Below are 19370 nucleotides of genomic sequence, written 5' to 3'. Positions count from 1 at the left end.
AAATCATAGAACCAAACTGAAAGTTCCCAGAAATAACAGACTAATGCCATTTTTATCAATCATTTACACTTTTTAATGCTCTTTTATAAAATAGTTCCTAAAGTTAAAATGCGTGTAACAAAGTAATCCTCACCTCCATCCAGCTCCTAAGGCAACACTATTATCACGATGAATAGTTACACTGGAATCATTTAATGTCAGTTTTTCTACAGCACTTTTTAGGTTATTATATTCTGATTGGGCTACTGGATACATTCCTGTCAAAACAAAGTCACACGGTTCACAAAAAGGCCCTCGCAAACCTCACTTTATTCATTTAACCATTTAACTATATCTCAACAGGCTGAAACATATCTTTTAGTCGTAACTCCTATATAACACAGCAAATAGGAAAATGGATTTAAAATCCAATTCACCTTAAGAGAAATGTTTTATGTGGAAATATTTCAAAAGAACAGAATTTATTAAGGATTCTGGCTAAATGCCATGCTCCCGAAAACGATATCACACACATACGACCATAATATAAATAAATTCAAACGAAGTAACAAAACTACAAATATTATACTAAAAATCAATTCCACCAACATCAACACATTATTAATATAAATGTAGTAAATCAAGACATGAACCTACAATATTGTTGTACACAGATCCACAACTGACACAATAAAACCAAATCTAATTTTAAAATGTATCGCTCATATGAGTAATAAAGGATATTTAACTCTAATCGCCTTAGCCTTATAAGCAAAAATTACAAGGCGGTTTACTAAATTTGGTGTTTGCTGTAAAAGCCAGATCAATTTCTCTCTGTTTGAAAAAATGTATCAATTTCTGCAAGAATGGTAAAAAATAGGTTCCCCTTATGTCACTATATAAAGAGCATTCTAAAACATAATGGATAGTATCTTTCAAAACTTCTACACAGACTGGGCAACATCGTTTAGCCCTTGGTATGGAAAATCTATGTCCAGCCAGAACAGCTGTGGGCATCTGTCTGGTCCTTAATCTAGTCAAAGAGGGTCGCCATTTATTATTGAGATCCAACTGTAAATACCTTTCTCCCCCCAATCCAACTTCCAAAGTGTATATAAAAGGGACAATACAAGTAGCCCCAAACACTGCAAAATCATTCTGCCTGGCAATATCTCGCATCCTCTGGAAAATCTGAACCTTTCCTAGGGAGAAAAATCTTTCATTATCTTTAAGATAGTATCTCGTCTAGAAAATGCAAAAGTACAGGAAAGAAAAGCTAACCAGGGTGATGGAAGAGGAGGGGAATTATTAATATCTTCTATGTGGCATAATTTAAGGAGACAAGATGGTAAAAAGGGGCAGGATTTTAAATCAAAATCCAGCCATTCTGATAATAATATTAGTTAAAACAGAATCCATTCCCATCTCTAATCTCAAAAAAGATGCAGGAGTTGAGGGAGGAAGACCCAGAAGAGTGCTAAGAAACTTCTGAGGTATGTCTACATCATTACTAGTGACATAACCCCATACTTCAGCACCATGTAAGATCTGAGAGTTAACTTTGGCTTTATGTGCTGATATAGGAGCTTGGACTGATCATCCTGCTGTGGTTTCATAACACTTCTTTATAGCCACGGCCTCATTGGGCTGCCTCACTTTTAACTGACTGAATATGATGTTTCCATGAGGAAGAAGCTGTGAATAACACACCCAAATACCTATAGGTTTTGACAACTTCAAGTTTGGTTCCCCCCATATTCCATGGATACTTCATCAAACGACTTCCCCAATACATTATTTTGGATTTATCATAATTTATCTTTAAGTTACTTTATCCGCAAAGATGCTCAAAAGTTGTAATTGCTCTCTGTAATCCAATAGGAGTTTTTGACAGTATAACAGTGTCATCCATATACATTAAAATAGGGATTGGGGTTGCTAATAGTTCTGGGGGATGAAAATGCGCGCATCCTGGAAGTAAGGGCAGGAACTTTAGGGGATGGATTGGAGGGTCCTGGGCATGACCTAAAACTGCACCCTGCCAGGAGTGGGTGGCCTGGTGGGGCTCTCAGTGGCACAGGAGTCCCCAGGAAATGTCAGGACAGTTATCACCTCAGTGAAAGGCGGGTAGGGGCACCTTAACCCTAACCCTCACCTTTGGGTGGGTTAAGTAACAGCAGAAGTAGTTGGGGGGGCCAGGCACGGCTGAGGCCACCTGAGCCCTGTGTGGGGTGCAGACCCTGAGAGATCCTGAGAAGGGAGAGTGGGACCAGGCACGGCTATGGCCACCTGAGCCCACCAGGAAGTGAAGCCCCAAGTGAAGGGGGCAGTGTGGAGTGCCGAGTGAAGGGGATAAAAACGCTCTGGTGAGAGGTGGCCCCAGACAGGGGCAGAGATGAAGAGCCCTAGTGGGAGGGAAGGAAAATCAGAGGGCTGAGTGCCCAGTAGGTTTATGTATATAGAGCTGCCCGCAGAAGGGGCTACAGCAAGCTTAGACCCAGTCGGTAATTGGCTGGCTACTACCCCAGGGGTCGCGGTAGAGGCCCAACAGATGGTACGTCTGCCACCCAAGGAATGGACTAGCTAAGCCTATGACCAAAGGGGGCCTGGTCTAAGAGGGAGCAACGCGGCATAAGTTCTGGACGCATGAAAGAGACCCTGTGAGAGAGGGTGGAGTGCGTGAGGCCCGAGTGAGAGGTGGGCGGTATTAATGTGTGTGTGACTAAGGCCTGATGGCGCAGCCTAAGCTTGCTCCGGTGGTACGCCAGGAGCACTGTAACATCCAGATGCCATCTGTGAGGCATGGGCTGCAGTGTAGGGGAGATACGGAGCTGCAGATAGTGCCCCCTGGCATCGGGGCAATAAATGGGTAGCCTCCCACCCAATTAAGATTGTTAATTAATAACAAGGCATTGCAGGTGAGTCAGGTCGGGGGAGTGCCCAAAGGCAAGTGGGGAACCTAGCAATGTGGCTAGGCAGGGAGCCCCATCTTGCTACACCATACTATAAGATGGTGTAACAAATAACACCCAAAAATTTTAACTGAAACATCTATCAAACTTATACAGTGATAAGGTTCTGGCTTATCTTTTAAGCCTTTCTTGAAAATAGGTACAATAATACTCCCTTTTCAGGAATCTGGGATTTGGCCCAACTCAATTATAGAGTTATGACATTTTTCCAGGATCCAAGTCTGCCGTTTGATATTATCAATGTAAACTTCCACTGGTATTCTATCTGGACCTGGGCTTTATTCTTCTGTTGTACTTTGAGGAAATATGCTACTTGATCCTTTGTTATCCAATACTTAATTGTGTCAGTGAGGGGTTTATTACTACTTATTTGTTCCACAGAAAAAGTAAACTGATTGAAAAAATATTCTACCCAACTGTCTGAGGTAATAATATTTTCAATGTTATAATTAAAATTAGCTGTTCCCTTTGATACATGTAGCCAGAAGGCTTTACTATCTTTAGCAATAATTGCCAACCTCAATTTATCCCATTGCTGGTTATAATACTCTTTTTTTTCCTGGAGAAGTAGTTTTATATGCTTTCCATAACCTTCAAATCTCACTCCAAAAAGTTGTTCCAGTGTACCCAGTTTTCCTTTATTCCCCAGCTTTCCTATTTAATGATCTTTTTCTGTTCTACACATTCTTAAATCAAACCAGAAAGTGCCTCCTTTAAATGTCTGTACAGGATGAGAAGTTAAGAGGTATTGAGAGGAGTGGATCAAGAAGATCTTTAATTTGCTGGCATATAAACACACTTTAATTGTCTATCTGACTGAAACCCTAAAACAAGTCTGACTGAAAAAAAGTTAAAATTCAAACCAGATTAAATAAAAACTACTGATAATCTGAAAGTTCATGAAAAATACACAGACAAACAGAATCACTGCCCTTCTGCAAGATGCCCCTTCCAAAAAAAGGGTCCCGTGCACAAACAAAGAAACATGCAGTTTTGAATCACCAGAAATGAAATTCAGGAAAAATAAATACAATTGCCAAAAAGCAACAGCGTGTTCAGTTGGTGTTACAGGCTCTACTGGGTCCTTATGATGCAGCTATCTACTGGAGGTGGCATGGATTACTCTGCATCAGTAACCTCCATCATGGGGACTGAATGTCTCCTGGAGTTCCCTATTTGTAGGCAGCACACACTATTCCACCACTTGACAAAGTGTAACATCTTTCCCCCATGTGCTGGTCCCAAACTGATGGCCATACTAGGTCATGGTTCACACTTTCCAGAACACAGTGATAAATAGTAGAAGTCACTGTGGACTGTTCATGACCTCTCTCTCTTCACTTCCATGCAACTATGTAAGGACCAAATTCAATCAAGTCATAAATATTTGCTATATATTTTCCATATAAGAACATTACAGAAAATATTTGAAAGGAGAATTTAATACAGCAATCACTTGCCCTGAACACCTATTAAATCTGAACTCTGTATATGTGTATTTCAGGGTTGCCCAATGGGGGGCCACACACAGACTATATACCCAGGGGGCACCACTCCCAGCAGCACACACAGCCCAGCTTCCCAGTCACACACACCACATGGGCATCCCTCCGTGCAGTATGGTCAACTTGCTTCCCCCTAGTGCACATATAGCACCCCCATGCTGTTCCCAGTTATGCATGTCACACCTGCAGCAGATAGTACAGGCAACCTGGCTCCCCACTTTGTGGAATGCACAGCACACACGTAGACAGCCTGGCCCTCTCCTGCAAAATGCACATCGGCACTAAGAAAACAGCAGCAGTGTGCTTTAGTTTCAAAGCGTCTTCAATGTGTTTTCATTCAAAAGTGCACTGCCGCCATTTTCTCAGCAATGACACACATTTTGCCATTTATACCAAACCATGCAAAAAGCGTCCAGCGCTGTGTCGCATGCATGTGTGCATACACGCAATGTTTTATTTTTTTTTTACAATTTTGAACCAATCTGGAAGCCTACCAGTGCCTCAATCACTACAATAAAATAAATTCTAAGCACCTATAAATTTTGGTATTTGATCTTGGGGTTTTTTACCATGGAAAAAAATCAGAGCTCCTCCTGCTCCCTTCACCCACTTGGATGCAGGTCCAGGACCCTCACTCCCAAATCACAACCTCCCAGCCCTTCCATTCCCACCCCCCAAGTATGCCAAAGGGGGCCCCCAGCTGCCAGGGCTATAAGGCCAGGGACCTGGGTCCGGACCCCCTTGCCCCCCACAATAGCGCCCGAGCCTCGGCTTCCACCCATAGGAGGCAGTGGCTGCTGAGGCAGAGTGGAAGGCTTAGCCCAGCTCCCTCTCCCCACCAGCGGCACAGCTGGAGCAAAGCTTATTTGGGGGGGGAGGAGGGAGGGCACAAATGCAGGGTGCCCACTGCGGGCTTGGACTCCCTACCCTACTGCCCTCCCCCCCCAGAGCCTCCACAGGCCAGTAGGCAAGACCCAGCACAGCAGGGCACAGTGGGACCAGACGGCGAGGCATGAAATCACCACTGGGAGCTCCATGCCGCCATGGAAAGGTGCCCCATTCACGCCCAACAGTCACGCCTCCTGCCATGCCACAAATGCATGGCAGGAATCACAGCTGTTGGAACTATAGATAAGATCCCAATTGTGCCATTACTAGTTGCCAATACAAGGGGAGCTTAGATCATAATCCTGGGCCTTGGAAGTTGGACTGGGGTCAATCAGCTGATTGTCAGTTCTGGCCCAGGAACCAGTGGTGATGCGAACGGGCTTCAGTAAGGTCCCAGGGCCAGAGTTGACAATCAGTTGATTAGCCCTGGCCTAGACTTTGATAGGTCCAGGTCACTTGACACTGTCCAGACAGGCAGTCAGCTAATTGTCAAAAACCAAGGCACAGCAGTTCCGGCAGATTAGCAATTTCCCCTTCAGGGGACTTTTAAGCCCCACACCTGGCAGTTCTAGCTGGGCTGCTAGGTACAGGGAAGTCAAGGGCTTTTCCAGCTGTGGACTTTAAAGCCTGTACCCAGCAGCCTAGCCAAAGCTAATGATATAAATGTAATATGTAGAAGGGGCCTAGAAATCATCTTTCCCCATCCTCTGTAGACAGAAATGTTGCCTCCCAAACTACTACAGCAACAGATAAATGCCTAACACAGGTTGTCAACTGGGGATACACGGGGACAGACCGCCACCACCTCACAGGAGCAGGGCTGGGGTGGGGCAAGAGCAGGGCTGCACAGACATCGTGCTGCCACTGCTCTACCCCCACCGGCCCTCCCCCCGTTCCACATCTGGACTGCTCGCCATTCCCCCTCCCCACCAATGTCTGGCTGTGTGCCACCCCTCCCCCCAGGATACAGTTATTAAAAAGGGGGCTGCTGGGGGTACATTTATAAAAAAGGTTGAAAACCCCTGGCCTAACATATCAGTGGCCTTGTATGCTTAAAATGTATTTAAATACAATTTTAATCTTTGAAAGTAAAGAACTATTTTTAGTCCCTTTTGCCTTTAAAGATACTGTGAAGTGAGTGATGGTAGCAGATAAAAGTCCTTTCCCAGAGAAAATGCTTCATAATAGATAGTAGACATAAGCTTATCAGTTGAAATAAGTCCAAATGGGTGACGCAATTCTTCAAGATCTATATATTGAAAGCCCCGAGTGAACAAAGATAATCATCTTCAAGTAAAAATAATGTCAGTCTCTAATTTTAAAGCAACCACTAATCCTTGTTACTCTTAAAACTATTCAAGGCCATACTGAATGCTGTTCTAGAGCAGCACTTGGCTACTGCAGTATTCTTCAAAACCTGTAACTTATATGCATGTTGTTTTATTCTTCACTGCCCGAGTAACTCTTTTACTTTTGCAGGAAATACAAAACTTTCCAGTTTTTGAATCAGTGTGCTGCTCACCTGCAAAGACCATTGGTTTCGCTGATTTAAAACCAGGCAAGGGCTCCACCGGCTCTTTATGCGAATACAGCGTGTCTCCTATTTGGGCTTCTGCGACTTCTTTCATCCCAGCAATCAAATAGCCCACCTGTCCAGCATACCTAAATAAAATTGGTATTATGTGGAAATTTTTACTGTGCCTTAATAATATTACATTTTTTCTCCCCTGGCAGTTATTCCCTCTGAGATCCAAGCATGTTCTCTCCATAACTCCCAAATCAGTCTGATATTGCTGCACAGTTGTTTGTTTACCGCAACAGATGCTTCAGGAATGAGTCTTGTGACTTGGCAGTTAAATTTCAGTTACACTTAGAAATTAAACGATCCTGTTAGTTTTTTTTGGATTTCCAGCTATATCCAATTTCCTATGCAAAGACAATGACAAGAACACTCTTTTAACATCTAAAATAGGGAAGCAAGAAGAGATGTCAGACACCACACAGTCAGTTTGAGATACTAGCAGAACCTGTCTCTGACAAGCAGAAATACCTCTCTGCAGTCCCTGTGAACAACCTGGTTGGTTGACGGGGATGGATCACCACCCTACCCTGTTGCTAGCATGGGAGTACAAGGTGTATAATTAAAAATTCAACTGCACAGTGAAAGATGCAGTCATGTTGGTCTTCTCCAGCTTCCATGAGAACCTCTGAGAAATGCCAAACCAGCACTTGGCTGCAGATGTATCAGAAACTGTCTATTTTTGTTTCTATTCTGTCTACAGAATTTTCCTGACGCTGTTCCAGAAAGGAACTGGTTCCTGATAACAGCTATAGGTGAAGACCATTAAAAAAAGATTAAGAGCTTTCCATCTCAATAGGTAGAATTGTAATAAGAGCCTGACTACAACTCATACCTAAGGTAGGTCCTATTGGTAAACCAGAAAATGAAGCAGAAAGACATGCCTATCAGGCAGGGCAACTGAGATTACCTGTTCAGCATGAAAGACAAACGTGCCCAAATGAGACATGCCCACAGAAAATTTAGATAGAAAGGAATTGGAAAATAACATTGGAAATGAAAAAACACTAATGCACAATTTGGTAAGAACAACTGAACAACAATTAAAATGGTACAGACTCTTCATTTAGCTCTAACTGTCTTTTAAGAAAAGATTTTCCTCTTTGAAGGGTAGAGAGAGCCTTTACTATGGATTTCCTAAAACATCCATTTCCTTTCCTGTCTCCAGTTCAATTAGATGCCAATACAGTAAAAAAAAAGTTTGTAACATCCCTTGGACCAAACACCCTTTACTCTCATCTCATTCTTTCATCCAAACAGACTGAGATTCAAAAAGCAAAATTTCCAGACATTCTTAATTCCTCCCAAAGGATAGCACCACATCGCATTTTACATATAAATCAGCCTTCCTGATCTTAGAAGAGTGTTTATTTCATTTTGTTCTGACAGCTTTATTAATGTTACTGTGTTTCAAAGGTTAGCTGCCTTGATGGCAGTTATATCAAATTCAATTATAAAGTTCTTCTGAAGGAAAGAGTGAAGTCTTCACTTACTTCAAACTAAATGTTTATGAATGTATTCCTCATTAAAGGTATTAGGTAGACAGCTCTTTTAGAAAGAGGGTAAAATTTCCCAAAGGTGGCTAAGTGATTTAGGACAATAAATCACACTGAAAGTCAATGGGGTCTTAAACTCCTATGAAACGTTGACATTTTAGAAATTCCCACCTCAAGTCTGTCCTTTCACCTAAGAACATGTACAGAATGAACAGCAACTACGCAATAAGATCCTGGTATAACTTATCAGTGTGCCTCAGTCAGGCTGAGAAGGGCTAGATCTACAGATGAAATGGTTATTCAGTCTCCAAACTCATTCAGTCCTTAGTCTGTCTGCTGACAATGCAAAGATGGGGCCCAACAGAAAAGGTAGGGGGTTGCATACACCCGATATGTAGGGGTGCACCAATAGAGATTTTTGGGGCTGATACCGATTTTTAAGGAGGCATATTAGCCGATACCAAGCTGATTTTCAATACAGCTGTGTGCAGCTGGTAAGTCTGTTGCGGTAGAAGGGGCGGGGGAAGGAAAGGGGCATGAGGGGGGCAGGTCAAGGCCCCTGCAGTGAAGGAGTGGGATTGGGGCAAGCGCTGCCCAGCCAGGGGAGGGAAGAGGTGGGACAGAACCACAGCTTGTCTGGGGGGCATGGCTCCTGCTACTGCATGTACCTTGGGAGGACATGGGGGGCATGTGCCCCCTGTATCTGCACAGGATGGAGCAGGGCAGGCTGCAGCTGTGGGCTAAGACCAAGGCTGCACCAGGCTCTTCCCAGAAAGGGCTGGGCTGGGCACTAAGGGAGGGCAGCAGCTGCAGCCACCCCAAATTTTGCCACCACCCCCCCCGGCACTGCTGTTGCCCACCCCGAGGGCAGTCCTGGCCCAGCCTCGCCCCGCCCCAACATGCACATGCCCCTTCACACCCTCCCGGAGTGCACACAGTGGCAGGAGCCACGCCCCCCACCCCACATCCCCCAACCAAGCCGCAGCTCCATCCCGTACCCCGCCGCACCCCAGCTGAGCAGCACCTGCCTACTCCTGCCCCACTCCCTCCCTCAACATGGGGGGTGTTGATCTGCCTCCCACACTCCTTCCCTCCCACCTCCACTTCCAGCACAACAGACTTACCAGCTGCACACAGCTCTCCAAGCTGCCAGACTGTGCTCCTCACTGCCTGCATGATGTGCTGCAGCCACATGCGTGCATGGGCATTTATTGGCCACATCAGACCAATTTCCAATACAGCCAATTTTCTTTATGTTGGTGCTGATCCAGTATCAGACCAATGTATCGATGTACATCTACTGATATGCTGGGGGAATGCTGCATGATATGACTTCTCATTAAGAACTGGATTCAAAATACAGGCAGTCCTCAACTTACAACATTTCGAGTTACAATGTTTCACACTTATAACGTTTATAAATTGACATCCTGTTTCAACTTTATGACGTCAGTTTTGACTTTACAACGCTTGATCTGATGCAATGCCATGCCAATGAACAAGTTTGCTGTGTCTCCCATCTCTCCGGAGAATATCTGTCCAAACTTCCTTGAACGCTTCAAGAAAGCGGACAAGGCTCCAGAAATACCTACAGCCAAGACTCCTGAGAAGACTCCAGCCAAGAACCCTTCAAAAAGTCCAGCAAAGTCACCTCAAATAAGTCCTTCCAAATCAATATGATTGTTATTTACAATATAAATACATTAATGTAGCTATATTACTCATCTATAATTGATAGAGTACAAAATTCTGAGTTATTTTTGGTGAAAATGGGGTATTGGGCCTTGGTTCAGAAACCAATCCCCAATTTATAACATTGTTCCTATGGGAAAATCGGCTCTGAGTTAAACCATTTCGACTTAAGACGCTGTTTTCAGGAACCACTTGTGGTGTAAGTCTGAGGACTGCCTGTACTGAGATCATATAATACCTCTTAGACAAAAGCTCAGCGTGGAGTCTTTCAAAAAGCTCATCATTAGCCTAATAATCTTCACTTATTTGAAGTGGGTGCTTTCAAAAATCCATCACCCAGCCACTTCCATCCAGAGCTAAAACTGGACAGATGACATGGACATGCAGGACTTTGAATCTTATCATCATTAACACTAAATTATTTAAATTATTATATTCTACTTGAAGGTTTCTTACTTACAACTTATGAGTTGGCTGTTCATCTGGAGTCAGTATTCCCACTTCATTAACTTCGTAAGTCTTCCTTGTATGAGCAAACACAATCTTATCTCCTTTCTGAACCTCCCCACCAAAGAGTGCAATGCTAGCTATGACACCCCTGTAGTGGTCAAAGGTGGAGTCAAACACTAAGGCCTTCAATGGATTGCTAGTGTGAGCACTGGGTCTATTATGAAAAACAGAAATAATAAATGGAGTAAGCATAATTATTTATCATTATATATATGTATATACATATACACAGAAAAGAGACCAGACGACAAAGACCGAGCACAGCAAACAAACAAGCACTGTGCAAAAATATAGGTCTACTATATATAGTCCACATGATATTAGGAGTCAGTTTCAGCCACTCCACAATAATATGCCAGCTGCAGTCTTTTAATATGTATTGTATACTTTGTTTTTGCATATCAGCTCTATTTCACAAAAGCTGGGAATTATTTTTAAAACATTAAATTGTTTCCTCTTCTAGCATTCCCCTCACAAATAATATTCCACTGATTAAAAATCACTCAAGCAAAAAAACTTGCTGATATAGCTCTTCCATCTCCCTCTGACATTATCTTTGGGCCTCTGTTTGGCTTTTGTTACTGTAGGTATTATCGAATAAAAAGAACAGAATGAAAAACAAAGTATTGATCCAAAGTCAAACTGCAGTTTAGCAGCCTTTGTCTTCATTCTGACAATGGGTAAATCCTCAGATAAAAATCTTAATTAAAACTGCAGTTCAAGCTGTAAAGGCTGTAAACATATATTGTTAACTTCAGGCCCTGGGACAAGTTGCATTAAACAATGTAATGTTCAGAAGGAAGTATGTGCACCTAAAATATATTATTAAATATAACCAAGTAACAGTTGTGTGCTCCCCCAAATCCTATTAGGATTGTTCCAACATTGATAAGAAAATATTCTGTTAAAAGGGTTTGATGTGTAAAAGGAAATTCGAATAACCGGTTATAAAAAAATTATTTCAGTATTTATCTGCTCCCATACTTGAGGGCTTACTCCAAACATATCATCATGTAACTGCTTTTTTTCCACCACTTCATGTAACATTCTCATCTAATAATGGCTTTTTACTCGTATTTAAAATTTAACAATTCCAACATGTATTAATATACACACTGAAAAAAAATCATTTGTCAAGAGAAAAATTTAGAAACTGAGCATTTCAATCACACATGGATCCCACACTTCCAATTATTAGCAACTAAAGGTCAGAAATTTAATATAGTTTCATAGTTTCAAGGGTTGGAAGGGACCTGAACAGATCATCTAGTCAGACCCCCTGCCATGGCAGGAAAGAGTACTGGGGTCAAACAACCCCACCAAAGTGTTCATCTAACCTCCTCTTAAAAACCCCCAGGGTAGGAGCCTGCACCACATCCCTTGGAAGTTGGTTCCAGACTCTAGCCGCCCTGACTGTGAAGTAGCGCCTCCTGATATCTAGCCTAAACCTACCCTCTGCCAGCTTGTGACCATTATTCCTGGTCACTCCTGGTAGTGCTTGGGGGAACAGTGACTCCCCCAATGCCTGCTGATCCCCCCTGACTAGTTTATAACAGGCCACAAGACCCCCCCCTCAGCCTTCTCTTGTGGAGGCTGAATAGGTTCAGGTCCTGTAGCCTCTCCTCGTAGGGCCTGCCCTGCTGTCCCCTGATCATGCGAGTGGCCTCCTCTGGACCCTCTCCATGCTGTCCACATCCCTCTTGAAGTGCGGCGCCCAATAAACTAGACCCAAATTAAATTTGTGCCTTTATCATTTAAAAAGAGTTAACTATCACTCCATCACTTATAAAAAAAGACTAAAACTTACGGTGGTATCTTTTCGATGACATGTTGAAGCACTCTTTCTACATTTGTTCCCAGTTTAGCAGAAATCTAACAAGTTCAGGGGAAAAAAAAACATTTGAAACAAGCCTAGCTGAGATGCAATTCTATTAAACAGACAATGTCATTTAAACTTAAGCAACTTTTCCTAAAATTATAATGCTTAATCACAGGTAGAGCAGAATACTTTTAACAGTTTTTAATTCCAGACTTTGTGAAACTATTCAACAATTATGATACAGGCAGTCCTTGGACTTACGACACAATTGGTTCCTGAAAACCACATCTTAAGTTGAGACATTGTAACTCAGAACCAATGTTCCCATAAGAAACAATATTATAAATGGGGGATTGGTTCCTGAACCAAGGCGCGATACCTATTTTCACCAAAAATACCCCAGAATTTTGTACTCAATCAGTTATAGATGAGCAATATAGCTACATTAATGTATTTATATTGTAAATAGCAATTATATTGATTTGGAAGGACTTCTTTGAGGTGACTTTGCTGGACTTTTTGAAGGGCTCTCGGTTGGACTTTTCGAAGGGTTCTTGGCTGGAGTTCTCAGGAGTCTTGGCTGCAGGTTTTTCTGGAATCTTGTCTGCTTTCTTAAAGAAAGTGTCCAAGGAAGTTTGGACAGATATTCTCTAGGGCAGGGGTTTCCAACCTTTTTGAATGTGGGGCCAGATCATGAACTTATCACCCAGTGGGCCGGCAAGCCATATTCAAAGACCTCACAGGAAGGTGGTATCAAATCCCCCCCGAAACGAAAGTACAGCGTTTACTTTCGTTTCCCGTTGCAGCACCTCGCGGGCCTCAGAAAACAGCTTAGAGGGCCACATGGCGGCCCGCAGGCCATATGTTGGACAAGCCTGCTCTAGGGAGGTGAGTGATGCAGCGAATTTGTTCGCTGGCATGGCATCGTATAGGATCAAGTGTCGTAAAGTCGAAACTGATGTCATAAAGTTGACGTCATAAAGTTGAAACAGTGTCAATTTATAAACATTGTAAGTACAAAACATTGTAACTTGAGGACTGCCTGTATATTACAAATTCCTACAATACAGTAAAAAAACCTCAAAGAGAAAGAAAAGATATCAGGAATTAAAAAAAAAAGAAAACCTGAAGGACAAAAGAAATCTCAAATTTGTCCTTGAAGCTTCTGTTAAGCATGAAAGCTTTCTTTATACAAACTGGTAAAAATTTCTCTCTAGCACAATGCAATTAAATGTTGCATGTCAAAAAGGAAAAAAAGCTTAAGCGTGTATTAACTTTTTAACAGAGATCAAAGACATCTTGTATGATATCCCAACAGAATTTAAAAGTCTATTAACCAACCAGTCTTTAAAAGTCTGAAAGAGAGCCTACCCTAATGCAATCATCCTCAGGGAGATCAAACAGCTTTTCAATTTGCTTTTCAACTCTTTCTGGATCTGCATTTTTCAAGTCAATCTATAAAAAAATGTTCTTTTATACATTTGAAGTGCTATTATACACACATACACCGCATGTTTGTGATTCACCGAATAAATAACAAATCATTACATACCTGGTCATTAATACTGAATGTAAACACCAGTTACCTTTAAAAGACTATCTATATCAAGGAATTTTCTGAGTCCTTAAACAGTAAAATCTCTATAATAAAATTTCTTATAATAATTTTTATTAAAAAAGTAACTGGAGTTTTCACTAGTGCTACTGCGCAGTCACCTTTTTAGTGACACTACTGCACAGTAGTATATTAGCATTGTTTGTGCTGTGACACATTACTGTGCAGTATTATTAGGATACTGTGCAGTTAGCGTCCTATGTAGATACTTCCAGTATCAGGTAACCTTTTCTCCACTATAATAAATGATGGCAATACAACTGTTTTTCTTAGGTTGATACAATTTCATGGTAAGTATGTAAGGCACACAGAATAAGTGTAAGCAATACATAACCTTATTTCCAGGGTCAAATGTTAAGAAAAACATATCTACACACTACTTTTTGCTTAATTAAACAACCAATAACCAAATCTCCCACTCTAACACTTGTGGGATATGGATTCTTTGGGGGAGGGAGCAGGGAAGGGAGTATTTTATTTTTGGGGTTTTTCTTACTCTCAATAAAAGCCTATTTCTTGAATACTGATTAAGTAGCAACTCTGGCACCCTTACCAATGGATCATTTTTATGGAAGATTTTTTTTTAAAGCGTATGCTGGAATAAAGCAAAACTCATAGTGTAAGTTTTATGTTAGTGTAATGGTTCTCAATCTTTTGGAACTCAAGGCATCCCACCACAAATTTTTCTGACTCTCAAAAACTAATTTACATCTTACAGTGCCTACCTCTTCACGCTTCACAGCACCCTTAAAAAGGATTTTATGGGCACCTCAGGGTGCTGCAGCACCTCAGCTGATAATCACTGAGCTAGTGTAACTGTTCTTCATAGCAAAGGGGATTATCCTATTTACTAGAAATAAAAATAAAAAAGCTACAGAGAATGTTGTAGCGGGCATACATCCAATACTTAAATGGATACATTTGCACCATGATATGCTAAAATGTTTTATGCATCCCATTAGAAAAAGCACATTCCATATTATTTTTCATCTTGTTGATAGCTTCATTACAGCAAAAAGAAAAAGCAAACATCTCATATGCACTTGCGAGTCTTTGGTGTTTTCAGGTTCAAAATCAAAGCATCAGTTAAGCTCAGAAGCGATGCAAGTTATATGTTGCCAAGAGACCTTATACAGCAGTCACAAACAGTAAATTACACAGCAATAAACTAAAAGATGAGGAAATGACATCTTGGCTTAGATCCTCCAAGTTAGAATTTGTCTTGATTAAACTTCAGGTGCATCAGAGCATGTGAAAACATTCTAATGTGTTCTGAACCTCTTGTGCAGACAAGACTATGTATACATGACACATTCTAGCCACTCGATGTGATAATCAGGGCTGCTTTCAGCTTCAATCTGACTAGCTAAGTGAGAAGCCAGCAAGCTTTTCAAGCTGTAAGCCAAAAAACCTGGCTTCAGCCATGCTCCAACAGTGAGGAGGCATTTACCCATGCCTGTGCTAGGGCCAAGCAGCTGCACCAGCACTGGCATGGTTTCTCCCAACCTCTCACCTCCCAGCTGTAGTGCAAGTGCAGCTTCCTGCCAGAGGGGAGCTCTGCTGGGGCCAGAGAGCTGAAACATGAGCCTGTGCTGTTGCTGCCTCTTCTCCCCCACCCCAGCAGTTTCCAGCTGCAGTGGAAGTGCGAATCCCAGCCAAGAGGAAACTGCACTGGAGCTGAGAAACTACATCCACACTGCTACCCATCCCCTCGATGACCCCTGTGTACTAAGGTGTACCTCCTCCTTTAAGGGCAGGAACTGCCTGGCTAGAGAACCCAAGGAGCTAGATAGAGCTCCACAGCTGCAGGCTAATGGGGGAATTACCCTGCACCTGCACCCGGTCATCTGAACGCAGGGAGTTATGGCCCTGGGCACATATAAGCTCCAGGGCTAAGGCAAGCAGGGGTTAATTCTCAGCAAGCTTCCCAGGGAAGGAGCTCCTGCAGGGAAGAACTACCCAGGAATGCTGTGGCTCTTGACACAGCTAATGAGGCTCCAGGAGTCTACAAGGTGCCTCCCAGTCCTGGGTACTCAATGCTCAAGGAGCAGCCTGGGGTTTTAGAGAGACAAGAGTGTGGCTTGCATTACTCATATACTGTTACAGCCCAGGGGCTCATATTTATGTTGTTCTTTTTATACTGGTGGACCAGGCTGAGGCTACTGGGGAGGAGGCGGCCTCATAGGGGGCACAGTAATGGCATAGAGCCCAGTGCCACAGAAGGCGCAAAGACGGGAGCCAAGGGCCCAGTAATGACAGGAGGCTGAGTTAGACTGAGGCCTCGTAAAAATAAGGACAATGTTTAATACCACCTGCGAGGCAAGGAGCATAGTAAAAGGGAGGTGTTGGAGCCACACATCTAGCCCATAAGGCTTAGGGTGTCCTCTGAGGCACCTACTTAGTACAGGACCTAGCAAGGAGTTAGAGAACCTGCAGGATTTCAGTGGGGTCCATTAGGACCATGACTGAGCAGAAACTTGAGGGCAGCTTCCCTATTTTACTATTTCAACAAGACATAACAGGTGAGAGGAGCAAGCGCTTGCAAGGCAGAGCTGGCACAGTCACAGGCCCCTTCATGGCCACTTCTAGGGACCCCACGTCATGGCATGCCCCCCACCCCCAGCAACCTCCCAGCTGCAACTGGAAGCTTCTCTACTGGCTAGAAGCTGCACTTGCACTGCAACCAGAAAGAAGGGGGTAAGGTAACATCGCAGTGATGCAGGCACAGCTATCCTAGCATGGTTCCTCACTGCCCAGCCCCAGCATGGGCAGAGACCAAGCCTTTCAGCTCCATGGGCCACATCCAGCTCACAGACCATATGCTGCTGACCCCTGAGCAAAGTAACACTACAGCTTTTATCCTAATCAAGACAAACCTTTGCTTTTATTGCTACAGGATTTCTTAATTTATTAGACAGATCCACTTACCTACATTGCTGCTTTGAGGAACCACTGTTTACAATGCTGGCACCTTGCACAACTACTAAAAATTCAGTGCAAATAGTTTAACATTAAACAGAGGCCAGCTATTCACAACAATTTTTATTTTAGATTAGCATCTTGGAACACAAATAAACTTGCATCCATTTTTAGCATATTTTACTATGCCAGGGATGACCAACCTGCAGCATGGAAACTACAGGCAGTACAGGCAGCCTCTGTATGTGGCATGCAAGACTGGGAAGGCACAGGCAACACAATAATAGACAGGGCAGTAAGCAGAAAGCAAAGCATCAGATCCAGAAGGGAGCACAGGCTAGAAAGCGGAGCAGCAGATCAGGTAAGGGAAAGGGATCAGAATGACACATAGGATAGAGCAAGGGGGCAGGGCAAATTTGCAGTACACCTGCCAAAAAGGTTGGCCCTCAGTGTACTTGGTAATATACTTATTTTACTTCACAATATTTATAGTTATACCAAATGTGTTGCATAAAAAGCCTAATATCTCAATACCTTGTTTATAACAGGAATTATTGCCAGCTGTGCTTCAAAAGCAAGATAGAAGTTGGCCACTGTTTGTGCTTGAACACCCTGGAAAACATCAGTGAAAACCTGTATTCAATATTACTACCCTTTGTTTGGGTTATAACCAATCATACCAAATTAATCCACTTTCTTACCACACGAATTCCTTTCTTGGGAGTAGGCAATATTCAATTTAACTAGTCTTCAGTGATATATAATGGGTAATGACAAAAGAATACAAAAAGAAAGCAAAAGCTGACACACAACGTCTTAAATTGTTCATTAATATTTATATCATAGATTTTTCAGGATACCCAAGGTATATTTTAGCTATTAGTGTTGCATTATTTTATTATGTATATAATAAAAATAATCAGAATATGCCTAGTCCTTGCCTGCATACATTTACACCCTAGGGTGGACCATAGGGAGTATGACTGAGACAATAATAATAATAAAAACAAAAACAAAAACAACCCCACACTGTTGCACTATCTAAATGTCTGCATATTCCCATATTTTAATATTTTTTCAAAATAATTGTAACTGTTTTGCCCCAATTCCCTTGTATAAGAGAGTTAGTGGAAAGGAGTTTTCAGCAACAAGGATGGTTTGGTTTCTGATAAGGGGCACCATGTCAGAAAGCAGGGAATCTTTTTTTGAATGAAGATATAGCCATCCATATGCAGATTTCACTGGCAAGACAGAAAGTAGTATTAAGTGCAATGGAACATGACTGCATGAATCCTACCCCCTCTATGCCCATCCAAGGCAAGAAATGATTAGGCATGGACACTCTATACAGTCAGCTAAGAATTCTTATGGATCCAAATATTACAGAGAAATGACTGTATTGGCCCAACCTACTCCTGAAAAGCAGTTGATGAAGGCCTAAGAGATGGAAGTATTAATGACAGTTGTGTACAATGCTGATAAGGGAAAGGGTTTCAGATACTATGACTGACAATTAATACCAAGTCTCTATCTTGAATATCGTCTAATATAAAAACAAGAGCATATTTGAAACAGCAAAGTTCATGAAAAGAACTAATCAACATTCCTGCTAATACGGGAAAAGAAAAAAAAAGTGCTCAGGTAAGAGATGGGTTATTATACATTCTTCTAAAGAACTGGATCAATGGAGAAATCTCACATCAAAATAAACATAAAAAACTCAGAGAAGAATCACATAACATTAACAAATGAATGGTGAACACCAACATCCCAATATTCTATTTGCACATATTTTTTATATATATAATTAAAAGGAAAACAAAATATAAAATGGAATCCAATTAATGTTTTATAAAGAAGTAATAAGTAATAGATGTTACAAGCATGTTACAGAATTCAGTGCAAGTTTTGGATGGTTATATTTCACGTAAGAGAATACCAATCTGACCTCTTGAACACTTAACAAATCAAGACTCCCTGCAAGCAGCTAAGGGTTAAAAAGCACTCAGATCCCTCAAAAGAATGGGTTTGCCCTTTTGTATGAAGCAGGAGTCTCATCCTGTAGTATTACTGGTTAAACTTTTGTTTTGTTTTGTTTCATGAGACAGCACACATCATCACAAACATACTTCCTAAATCAGTTTCTTATTCTGAGCTGGTAATATCATTTTTTCTGTGCTAGAGCCCAAAAGGAAATAAGCCAACTGAAAAAATGGAAGTTGACCCATTTTCCTTGTCTATGCAACTTAGGTGGCATTAGCTACTGAGGTACCATAAGAAAACAAGAATTGAAACTACCTCATTTGCATCTACTACAAGTATGACACCTTGACAGGCAGACAGAGACCGTGATACTTCATAGTTAAAATCGACATGACCCTGCAAAAGAAAAGGAA

The 19370-nt window shown here is 42.0% G+C and overlaps 1 protein-coding gene across 3 annotated transcripts in view; it reads right to left on the bottom strand.

The window, feature by feature from the left end:
• Positions 1-19370, bottom strand: part of GUF1 (GTP binding elongation factor GUF1) — a 45464-nt gene that overhangs the window by 20732 nt on the left and 5362 nt on the right. For all 3 annotated transcript variants that reach the window (XM_090035867.1, XM_090035865.1, XM_090035866.1), the window contains exons 4-10: positions 19273-19353; positions 17509-17586; positions 13812-13895; positions 12429-12493; positions 10572-10775; positions 6867-7006; positions 134-257 (exon numbers count right to left, since the gene is read on the bottom strand). In XM_090035867.1, coding sequence (XP_089891993.1) covers positions 134-257; positions 6867-7006; positions 10572-10775; positions 12429-12493; positions 13812-13895; positions 17509-17586; positions 19273-19353 — 776 coding nt within the window. The remainder of the gene's footprint in view (positions 1-133; positions 258-6866; positions 7007-10571; positions 10776-12428; positions 12494-13811; positions 13896-17508; positions 17587-19272; positions 19354-19370) is intronic.

The sequence above is a fragment of the Crocodylus siamensis genome, chromosome 2 (genome assembly GCF_052110815.1).
Source record: "Crocodylus siamensis isolate JL-2025a chromosome 2, ASM5211081v1, whole genome shotgun sequence".
In the NCBI taxonomy this organism is placed as follows: domain Eukaryota; kingdom Metazoa; phylum Chordata; order Crocodylia; family Crocodylidae; genus Crocodylus; species Crocodylus siamensis.
This window is presented reverse-complemented; position numbering and strand designations above follow the sequence as displayed.